Below are 12,141 nucleotides of genomic sequence, written 5' to 3' on the forward strand. Positions count from 1 at the left end.
ATCTAAAAAACTCCACGATAAACCTGTCTTATAATACATTTTAAAAACTACAAAAATCGTTATATGAGGCTTTAATATTTATTAGTCATGAGGGAAATAAAATGAAAATTCGGTGAAATATACCACTTTGTACCTAGTAATCCAAAATGAAAACAAGTGAGAATATGAAGAAATATGAGAAACCGTGTGCCTTGTTGGTGCTTCAGCATCAGTCCTGAACATTCTATTAGAGGGACTGATGCTGAAGCTCCAATACTTGGGCCACCGAATGCAAAGAACTGACTCATTGGAAAAGACCCTGATGTTGGTGTTTTAACAGGTGAATGAACAAAATGTGTCATGTATGTCTTTGTGACAAAGGCCTTACATTTATATGAACTACCTAGGCAGATGCATCGCACACAGATTACCAAGGGCTGGGAGGAATGAAGACTTGGTTTGAAAACAATAATGGTTGCACAACAGTTAATAAGGTTAGTGCTACTGAATTATACATACTCAAAAATGGTTGAGTAAGCTTTTACTGTTGTTTGATCACAGTAAAAAAATTTTTAGACATCACTAGAAGAAAATAATAATAACCTGGAGAGGCAGAAACTGACAGGTTTGTAGTCTGTAAAAACAAACACCAAAAGTTCTTTTTTAACTCTAGCCAAGGTCATCAAAGAAATAGTGCATTCACGGAAGTGTAGCTCCCTGGCCCCAGCCCTAAAGCCTCCTTAATGATGCTCCCCCTGTCCATTCATACTTCAAGGGAATAAAAAGCTAATTTTATGTCCCATGAGGGTCTTAGTAGATGGAACGTGGTGACAAATCTTGTGAAGTTAATATTTGATTTCTTCATGTGTATAATACTGGCGCTCAACCTTGGCCACAAGTTACCTTGGAAGCTTTAAAACATGATGTGTCTCAGGTATTTTGGTGTAGTTGAGCTGTGTGTACCCTAAGCAGCCAGGATGGTTATATACAGCCAAGGCCATACACCACCACCATGGGGATATAGTTACATTAAATCACTAGAACAGTAATACCATTGTTAGAATTGCTGTGTGGAGAGGCAAAGAATGGCAGCCCTTGCTATAGCAAGTCTGTTCCAAACAGCTTCCTATCTTAGACATACTGGTAGTTTCCTGTCGTGAAATAATGTGGGGAAAGGAAGCATAGGTTCTAAAGGCACAGTGAGTAAAACATGCTTGAGCAAAGTACAGCAATAATGTTGCTTTTCCAACAGTATCACTTCACTTGATTATCTCAGCCACCTTCAAAGACCAACAGAACAAGTATTGCAACACCTGCCTTAAAGATGTTGAAAAGGACCCCTGGTCTACTTACTGGTTCTCAAGTTTGCACATGCTTGCTGAACCCCACTTCTGTATTTGGATGCTCTTTTTACTCCTCTCACCGCCTGTGTTCAGATAAGTCTTAACCAAATGTGGAGAAACACCAAGGATTCTTTGCCTCTATCCAAACCTTAAGATGGAAGAAAATGTGTGTGAGCTCTAGGAGTAAGTATAAAACCTTTGGCAACCTGTTTCTTCACTTGTATCATGGAACTCAGAATAGGCTGGCACTCATAAAGCAGTTCTGAGAAACAACACTGCTCACATAGGAAGGACTCAGGAAATAGTGGTAGAAATACAAGCTGAAAAATAGTTAACAGAACACTGAATTATACCTAAGACTCAAAAAAACAATTGCTGTGAAATAATAGGTCATTAAATGTTTTCCAGAGTTATTACTGCAACAATTGAGTGGGAGATGGAACAACTCATGGAGTTAACCTTTTGGGGGGCAGGGGTTAACTTGAATGCCATATATTTTGAATTTCTGGCTTCCCAGGTAGTGCAGTGATAACCAGCCAATGCAGGACACCCAAGAGATGCAGGTTCAATCCCTGGGACAGGAAGATCCCCAGGAACAAGAGATGGTAACATGCGCCAGTATTCTTGACTGGAAAATCCCATGACAGGAGCCTTGAGGGACCCAGTTCATGGGGTCCCTAAGAGTTGGGCACAACTGAGCAAGCATATGTGCATTTTGAGTTCCCAGTGCTAAGAGAGGGGTGCCAAATACATGGGCTGTAGTAGCTCTCTAGGAACCCGGGTTGGGGGGTGCAAGCAAGGGCCCAGGAGCCCTTGTTCCCACACTGCTCAGCCATGCTCAACCCAAGTCCTGGAGCCCTTGTTCCCACACTGTTCAGCCATGCCCAACTCAAGTCCTCCACCACCTTGCCTCTCCCCAGGGCTCCCCCTGCCTTCAGTACTGAAGGAGATGACCAGGAAGAAGGGACTGCAAGAAAAAAGACTTTGGAAAAGCAGATTTTTCCTCCCCAGTTTTGTGCACTAACTTCCTTAAGAAAATATTCTTAGTGGCCTGTTGTCTAGTCCTCTCCTCTGCCTGGCCTCCCTGGACCTTACAATCTGTGCAACACGTGCCTTGCACCTGTGGCACACTGCAGGGCCTGGAAAGGTTCCCCCTAAGATCACCAAAGCCCTTCACCTTGAGCTCTTGATGGTCCTTTGCACAGTCAACTCCAGAAAACTTTTCCTAAGCCATTAGGTCTGGATAATGCTTCCCCAGTCATCAAAAACAACTCTGGATTTCCCCTTATCAACCACTAATCCTGTTAACTTGCTGCTTTTCCCCTATCCTGTGACAGAAATTGGTCTTTTTAACCATCCTGAGCATTAGATCCAAGAGCAGGAGATGTTTGCTAAAAATTCCTAGAAAAAGTAAGTGTAGTGGTGCTGACTAGGTTCTTGCTCTCCATGAGCCTTGGCACAAAGAATGCCTCTCAACTGCCAGTTCATGAGGTTGTGGGCTAAATCAAACTGGTTTCTTGGTTTTTGTAAGGAATGGTTGCATGAGCTCTTTTCTCTGCACCTTAAAATTCTTTTATTTAAGTGAAAGCTGCTCTTCACTGAGGAATGGCAGGCTACAGTCGTGTAGACTCATGGCTATGGTTCAACTCGCAAAATGACACCAAATGACATTCTGGGGAAAAGTTCAGGTTTTGTGGTAAAAAGACCAAATTTGGGGAGTGTAACTGGGAAAGATGGATTTCAGCCATCTTTTCAGCCAAAGAATTATTCATGCTAGGCATTGTTCATCTTTAATACAGACAAGGCTGTATTTCAAGTGACAAAGGTTTTTAACACTGCAAAATTCTCCTCACTCACCTGTACCTACTAACTGGGGAAATTAAGGGGCATAAAAGGCCTCCATAAATAAGCTCACTTTCTTGAAAATGGTACCCAGCACAGTATCTTCACACATCAACATAGGCATTCCACACACACCGGCTGAAACAGAAGACCCACAAGCAAAATATTGCTGAGTTTTTGTTTTGTAAATCTCTTCTAAAATGTTTTTTTCATTAACGGCAGCACATTTTCAATGCAAAAACCCTCCTCTGCATACAAAGGCAATATGACAACTGAATTCTCATAGTGGATCCTGCAATTAAGAAAAAATGAATGCCCTGGGGAGAGCAGTGAAATGAGATTCTATGGGAAACTGATTCAGGGATAATAGTGTAGTTAGTGTCCTACCCTCTTTATCTAAGTAAATATGTTAACTAGGTGGGCATTTATTTACATTTAAAAACAAAGCCTCAGAAAGGTGTAAAGTTTATTAAAAAAAAAAAGGTGGGACAGTAAACAGCTACTGAATTTGGGATAGTTCCTTATTTACAAGTTTTACTTCCAGAAGCCCATTTCAATCAAAGCATTTCAAATAATCAAAGGAGTACAGTTTTCCCCTAAGAATACTGGTATTTCATTCTCCGCATAAAAGAGTGACAGCATTAAGTGACTGCTCCAGTTAGAGTGAATACCTTGAAAATATATAAAAAAATGGTAACTGCTACTTAAACATGAATTTTCACAAAATTATTCTTGTCCCCAATTCAGACGATTGGATTGTAAAAGCTGGCCTTAAAAAAAAAAAAAGCAACACATGAGTATGTCTTAATTTTAAGTACATGCTCTCAAACTAGTTTAAAAAGAGAAGCTGAATTAGGGTTTCCAAAGCTTTAGCAGTCCATCTTCACTGTAAGTAGCAATCAGGTTCTGATGAGGGTGATGTGCAATACCAATCACATCCTTCTCGTGAACCTGGAAGAGGGAAGCACAGAATCAGGGTACAGAGGTCGCTAACAAATCACTGAAGAAGCTTCCAGAGCTGAACGGTGGGTAAGAAGAGTGAAGCTTCTACTTCTCACCAAAGGAATCAAACCTAAGGGAGCCTCAGAGAGGGTTAAACACACAAACCAAAAACTCAAAATGAGGCTATCAGATGGCTGACCACATTTTCTGTACTGTTCTTCATAATGTGTGTATTACACTTTATGCCAAACCACTTTTGGTACTACAGCTGGTCCCAGTCATCATCCATTTTGCAAATATTAGGCCAAGACAGTGGCTGAGACTGAACAATTACTTCAACTGAGTGAATTCACTCTTTTCCTCAGCTAGAGGACACTGGTCACCTCATTCTGTTTTGTTCACATCTTTGCTCTCTACTGGAGGAGGCTTCACAAGGCTGGTGTAGCAAAAGTTCACTCAACAAACAGTTTGAGATGAGATTATTTCTCTTAACAGGGATGTTTATGATTTTTTTTATACATTCACCAGACCATTTCTTCTTCCCAACTGTAGTCGACTGCATTTTCCCTGTCCACTCCTCCTTTGCATTTGCACTGTTGGCAGCACTAATTCTAATCAAAAAAGAATGATGGACAGAATAATATAAACCACTTCCAGATGTGAGTCTTTAAAACATCCAGTATAACCCCTTCAATTATCTTTTCTCCTAAGACTTAAAGGCCACATTTCCCAAATGGCACAGCTAAAAGATGGAGGAGGAGGATGCAATTTATATCACATTGTGACATAATATTCATTGTGTTAGGCCACTGAAATTTGTAGAGTGTTAGAGCAACTGGGTTAATTATTCCTTGTTACTAACTCAATGCTGCTTAAAAAATCATTATTTTGACAAGTAACTAGTCTTTGAAAGCACATGCAGAGAACTAGCTATATCTGTCACTCTCCAACCACCCTGAGGAGGTTTAACTATAGCTGGCTAGACAGGCACATTCCTTTTCCTCCTCTATGTACACTCATCCTACCCACTAGAAGCTGAGGGCTCACTGAAGGATGACTTTTTCAGATACAGGGGGTAATTCCATACAATTACTTATGGGCCGTTTATTTTACTTAATGACACTTCTACATATTTTTACATCAAGATTCACAAGAATAGCAGTCTGAAAAAGGTTTACTTCCGAGTTCAGAAAGATACAGGCATTAATGATTTCTGTAGATGGCCTTAAGTCAGTAATACTTACTGTCAGAGTTCTCTCCAGCTTGCCAGTGACGGTGCTGAAGCAGTAGAGCACAAAGTCCTCCCCTACACAGTAGATCCATTCGCCACGCGGGGAGAGGGCACAGCACACAAAGTCACCACCTTCTCTCTTACCGGAGCTGAAGCTTCTGACAATCTAAGTACAACACAGCCCCAAGTAAAAACATCTGGATTAGCAGTAGTTCCGCTGCAGCGGGGGAAACTGACAACTCTATGTTATTTTGTACTTTGGTTTACTGTCATTTATAATTAGATTACCAATTCCATTCACATGTGCTAAATCCTCTTGACTGGGAAATATACAAAAGATAAGCTATTGTAAGTCAGTGGCAGACAGAAATTTACACTTTCCACATCCCAGGTCACCAATCCTACTCTCTAATCTATTGAGCCATTTTATCCTGAAGCAAATTCTTTACCATACACAATTGCCTAAATCAACATGCTACTGGTTCTCAATGCTCTGTGACCCATGCCCCCTAGTTTCCTCTTTTCTAACAGAATGAGATGCCCTCCCCATTCATAATGGAACTCTATCTCTTGAAGACCTTGCTTGATCTATTTTACATACCACTTAAATCATCATAAATCAAGTGGACAGAAACCAATATCAAAAGGTTTAAAGGTTACATATTGTGTGACTCTTATTTACTATACTCAAAATGAAAAATTATAGTAGTGTCAAACAGCTCAGTGGCTGCCAGGGGCTAGGGTTGTGAGAAGAAGGATTTAACTATAAAAGTACAGCACAAGGGAGTTTCTTTGAGGGTGATGGAACAGTTCTATACCTTTACTGTGGTGGTTACATAAATCAAAACGAGATGAAATTTCACAGAGCTGTTCACGTCCCACCTCAAGATGAATGGATGTAAAGACAATCTAAATAAGGCTCATAGTTGAGTTAATAGTCTTGTACCTGGTTTTGATGTCAATTTCCTGGTTTTGATAATGATACAATGGCTATGTAAGATGTTATCATTGAGGGATGCAGGGGAAGGGTGTATAGGAACGCTCTGCCCTGTTTCTGAAACTTCCTTATTAATCCAAAAAAATTTAACTTTTTATTTTTTTTTAACTTTTTAATTAAAAAGTCAAGAGGGACTCCATCCCTCTTCTGATGTCTATGTCAGAAGCTTTGTCTCTCCTTTTTATACTTTAATAAAACTCTGCTACACAAAAGCTCTTGAGTGATCAAGCCTGGTCGCTGGTCCCAAAGCTAAGTCTTCTTTGGAGATCATGAATTCGAATCATTCACCGTAAGCTATCATCTTGGGGGCTCATCTGGGATCTTCAAAACAAGGTAAGGAACTCAGAGCTCTAGCCTGCCTGTTCTTTTAGTGTCCTTTTCCTTTACTAACTACGGCGTGCCTGTGTGTGTGACTGACTGAGAGCCTGAGACGTTCAGAAAGAAGTACGAAGCAAGGATACTAAGCAGAGCCCTGCCCTGCAGATTCAGGGTGCCTCGTAATGACTGAAGGCTGCTCCAAAATGGGGAGCTTTGTCAGGGGTTTATACCGACTTGCCAATGCCAAAAGGCACCCAATGTCCCTGCGAGAGGAGCGGCCAGAAATGAGCGAAGCATGTGGACCAAATTCCCCTTTCTCAGTCACCTTTTCCTGGTCTCTTTGACCATTCCATAACTGCCTGGGGAATTAGAATCACTAACCTAATCAGCTGGATCATAGACTTTCAAAGGACTTGTGATCCATGTTGTTACTATGTACTTTTACTTAGACCCCAAGCTTGGAATAGTCATGAGAACCCAGACTTGCTAGGAGCACATTCGGGAATGAGGTGGAACTCTAGCTTCAGCAGCATCTCTCTCGGCTGCTTCCATATGGGGCCAGAGTCCTAAAAGCGAGTCCCTGTCATAGCTGTGCCTCCAAATGCTATATGGATGGAAGTGCTGCTGGCGAGCATGAGGTTTCTAAGAACCTAGAACCTAAGTCAGGAATCCCAGATTGAAAGTACAGTGGGCTACTTCCTTTGTAAAGGAAGAAAAGGCTAATGACATTATTAAGAGGCATCTGCATAAGCTAACTCAGGAAACACAAGATAATTGGTTTAAAGTTTTACCCATAGCTTTAATGAGGGCTTGAAATGCCCCTAGGAAGTGACTGTCTCTATGGCAGACCATTTTGTGCACCAATATTGTCATAGATCCTGAAGCCTTAGAATTTACTATGTGACTCATCTTTCAATCTTTCAACAGACATTACGAGAACTCTGGCAGGTGACCCCTGATCCAGTCTCCAAAACTGGTCTAATTGCTAGGTCTGCAAAATGGTCCCTTCATCATCACTGGAAGGCTTCACGTGGTGGGTTTCTCTCATTCAAGGAAAGGACTTTCTTCAGCTATTAACCAACAAAAATCATATGTGACACTTCTTAATCTGAAAACATCTAACAATCCTAAAATGGACTGGTATAACTCACTGTACCTTAACTATGGACATAATGTGACTTTTAACTCTGATTATGTTTTAACTTGGTTTAATGACTATTTTGCCTTACATCTGTGACTGTATAATGGGATTTGTTTCTAGCTGTCTAAAAGCTTTTAGGTTACAAATGGTTGTTCGTGCCGATACAACTTCTACAACCTCCTTCAACTTGGGGTCCCTGGATTAGAAACCCTCAATATGCAGATTAGGAGAATATGTTGTCTCAACAATTTAGGGACAATGCCCCCATCCCAACAGGAAGTAGTTATGGAATGAAAATGCCCCCCTTTTCCCTTGGCAACATAATTCTCCTAAAAGAAAAAGGGGTGAATGACAAAACTAATTCTTAGGTAGATTGATAAGGAATTCAGGGTCCTCAAGGAGGGAAGGGGTCCAGGGCTCTCAAGGAGGAGAAAAGGACAAACTTTTTTTCCCCCCTACATTCCTTCATCTTAGACACATAAAATGTTTTTTCTTTAAGCCCAGAGCTAATGGCTCAAGGGTTATGTTTTTCCTTAAGCTCTATACTAATGATTATATAAGAACAATGTATCTCCTTCTTAACAAGAAGCTGCTGACTAATCTTGTAATGTTAAGATGTATGTTGTGGGGAGTGGGTCTGGTAAGACCTCTCTATTGTTTGTTCTATTCTTGTTAATTTAAGATTTATGATGTGGGAGTGGGTCTGGTAAAAGTATATAAGGTCTTGATAAAACTACACTCGCCATCCCCCTTCTGATGTCTGTGTCAGAAGCTTTTTCTGTCCTCTTTATACTTTAATAAAACTCTGTTACACGAAAAAAAAAAGTCAAGCAGAAAACTAGGAAGTGTGGCTATTATGCAGTGTCCCAGCAGTACTGAGGACCAGCCATCTCAACCATGGGTTCGTCACCACCAATTTATCTTTTATAGGGACTCAAGCAATGGAAAGACAGTTCCATACACCAGCCCCTGGGTCTTCTCCATGCTCAGCAAGATCCCCAAGTACCCAGGTCAACATTTCAGTAGCATCACAACACATCCAAGGGCTTGAGACCTCAACTTTGATACTCCTCATGTCCCTGGTGCTACAAAGTGCGGTTCTTTGGGAACCAGCAGGTGTGCTGATTACAAACACACATCATGAAGACACTGTTGCTCTTCTACTGGAGTTCCACCTTAGATCATATGGTAGCTAACAGATATCCCAAACTCTTAATCCACACACAGTGTCTCCTTCCCTCACAGAGGAATTGTTATACCTTAAAATCGTCAGTGAGGTTCTGAAGAAGATTTAAAGACAGACCAGGGGACTTCCCTGGTGATCCAGTGGTTAAGAATCCCCTCCCACCTGCAGGGGACACGGGTTCAAACCCTGATCTGGGAAGATCCCACATGCCGAAGGGCAATAAGCCTGTGTGCCACAACTACTGAGACCTTGCTCCATAGCCTGTGAGCGGCAACAACTAAAGCTCAGCTGCTCGAGCCTGCGCTCCACAACAAGAAGCCACCACAGCGAGAATCCCATGCACTTCAACTGGAGACTAGCCCCTGCTTGCCGCAACTAGAAAAAGCCCATATGCAGCAATGAAGACCCAGAACAGCCACAAAAAAAAACTAAAAAAAAAAAAAGAGAATTTAATTTATCCAAAGGATGCAAAAGAAAGACCATAGTATACAAACATCCCAGGAAAAGGAGCTAACTTTTGAGATGCCAGAAAGACGCTTTGTAGACAGTAGAATTTAAAATTTAAATAAGTGTCTAAAAAACAGTGTATCTGGTTTTCTGAATCGTGAACTGATACCTGATGCTAAACTGAACGTGTAGGACCAAGTCTCTCTGACTAGGGACCTGCCCACAGGGCCTGAGGAAAGGCACATTCTGAGCACTCACCTGTCCCTGCATGTTCATGATGACCACTGTGTTGGATCTGTTGCAAACCACAAAGTGCTCTGGGTTCTTAGGAAGCAGGATCACACTGTTGACAGTGATGTCTGTCCCAGCAGTGCTGCCCAAGGATTTAAAGGTGTTTGAACATTCTGTGGTCTTCATGTTCCAGATCTACAACACCAAAATATAAGGCATAAACATTTAGGGGTGGAGATGCAGCAATTTCTAAAGTCTGGGGGTTGAGAATTAAGTTACTTTAAAAGAAAAAAAAAAAAAAGGATTAAAAAAAAAAAAAAAAGCTGCTTACAGTCCAAATACCTAGCATTGCCATATACAAAAGAACTCCCCTATTTGCTGATTAACTGATAAAAAAAAAATCAGAAAGCTAAATGATAACTCTTTTAAAAAATTTATGCTCTTTTCCTACAAATTTCTCTCAGCTAACAAGTTCCCTATGTGTCAACACTGCTACTGTCATAAACAACCAGAAAGCTACCCAGTCCCAGAGGTTTTTTAAATTTATATACTCAGGATGCTGAGATTCAAATTTGGTGGGTCTAGTGTGGGATGTATGTAGCTTTGTGTATTTTTTAAAAGCTCCACAAATGATTCAGTTTGTACTGAGAACCACTCCACAGAAGTCACAATGTCAACAGCCACAAGCAAAGACCCGTGAGGCGGAGGCTACTCTTGGCCACTTGGATGCCCTCTCCCAGTCCGACACCTCTTCTAATAGTTCTCCACCCTAGTGCTTTTCACCTTGTCCTTCTGCACTATTATGAACTGACGCAGATAAATCAGACATCGTAGTTACTGAAGTCTGAGACATGCTTAGAGAAGGGATGAATCAACTGTAGCCTGTGTCTGGACACCACGCACATCGTGAGCACTGATGATGTAAAAACCTCAAAGGCATGACTAGACTGTGTTTCTTCCGTGCCTTCAATGGAGCCTAGCACAAAATGGATGTTGAATAAATACCTAGAGAAAGGAGGAAATAGTTGCCTCACCAGTTGTCTCAATATTTATTTCCTTAATACTGTATCATCTCCCCCAACCGCCTCTCTAAAGCCCAGTGGCCTAGGAGAGAATGAACATTTCAGTGATCAAGGGACTTCTAGAGTTTTCTGTCCAAAAAGTCAGTCAGGTATTTTACCCCACCTATTGCAAAAAACTAAAGAAAAAGACTACAAAACAAAGAGACCTGTACAAGCTACCTCCCAGTGGCATTCCTATAGGCTGTAAGGCCCATATTCACAGCAGAGAGGGCAAATTCCGTGACTAAAGCACCAAGAACTCTGTGTATTTCCGTTCCATCCTAAGGAAGGGTACATCTCCTACCTTCAGACTTCTGGTTCAATTCCCAAGCCATCACAGAAAGGGGCCTGACTGTTAGGGATCTGTGTTAGGATGTTTAGGTCTTCTGCCAGAGAACATTCATTTACAAAAGGCAATTTAAAAGCAGATGTACAATGTAAATGGAGTGTCTCAAAGATCTCTAGCAATTTTCAATTTGGACTGCCCATCTTTTCTAGGAAATGATGCCCTCTCTTGAAATAACTAAATCTCTTAAGGCACTGAAGATCTATTACTTTCAGCTGAGAGCTGAAGGTAGCAAGTAACTAAGAGGACTTAGTTCTACTCTACACCCATCTTGTTCCTCATTAATGCTATCAGAAAGGTCCTAATGTGGGGGGCCGGGTGTGGGGTGAAGCTGTGCAATAAAAGAGACCTATTTATTCTGCTACTGAGCCCTTCATGAATTTGACTGTTGCAGGTAGACCATTTGACTTTGTGGCAAAGTCAAATGTAACCACTGTAAACAGGAGTTAAGTTTAGAACTCTACACCTTTTCCTAGATATCATATAGCCTATAGGTTTGAGATTTGAGGTCCTAGGTCAACAGGAATTACCCACAGATTATGATTATTGTCACAGATCTCAATTATGGCTAAAATACAGAGTAAAGAGGTTTCAGTTCAGTCGCTCAGTTGTATCCGACTCTGTGACCCCATGAATCGCAGCACACCAGGCCTCCCTGTCTATCACCAACTCCCGGAGTTTACTTTAGCCACCATAATTATCACCACTGAAAACTCCTCAAAGGGCAAAATAGAAAAATGGAATAGACAACCCAAAATACATTAGTAGCAAATACTTAACCTTTACAGTGCCATCAGAGGATGCACTGATAATATAATGTCCGTCCTGTGTGAAGGTCGCTTCATTGACAAAGGAGGAGTGGCCACGGAATTCCTTCAGGGTTTTTCCAGATTTTAAACCATGAATTCTATCACAAATAAAAGCAATGAAAAGATCAATTAGTATCCTGTACACTGTGGTTGGAACCGAGTGTTGAAAGCATTTTAGATGAATTACAGAAGCTCATGTTAAAATATTAAGAACAGGGACTATGCAATTATGTATGAAGTGGTATTTTCATTATATGTAACAATCAAA

At 41.1% G+C, this 12,141-nt stretch overlaps 1 protein-coding gene across 1 annotated transcript in view; it reads right to left on the bottom strand.

Moving 5' to 3' along the window:
* Positions 1–3,613: 3,613 nt before the first annotated feature.
* Positions 3,614–12,141, bottom strand: part of SMU1 (SMU1 DNA replication regulator and spliceosomal factor) — a 30,279-nt gene continuing 21,751 nt past the window's right edge. Inside the window, exons 9-12 of the mRNA XM_065947198.1 lie at positions 11,845–11,971; positions 9,685–9,852; positions 5,351–5,503; positions 3,614–4,115 (exon numbers count right to left, since the gene is read on the bottom strand). Coding sequence (XP_065803270.1) covers positions 4,017–4,115; positions 5,351–5,503; positions 9,685–9,852; positions 11,845–11,971 — 547 coding nt within the window. The 3' untranslated portion in view covers positions 3,614–4,016. The remainder of the gene's footprint in view (positions 4,116–5,350; positions 5,504–9,684; positions 9,853–11,844; positions 11,972–12,141) is intronic.

The sequence above is a fragment of the Muntiacus reevesi genome, chromosome 10 (genome assembly GCF_963930625.1).
Source record: "Muntiacus reevesi chromosome 10, mMunRee1.1, whole genome shotgun sequence".
Lineage (NCBI taxonomy): Eukaryota > Metazoa > Chordata > Mammalia > Artiodactyla > Cervidae > Muntiacus > Muntiacus reevesi.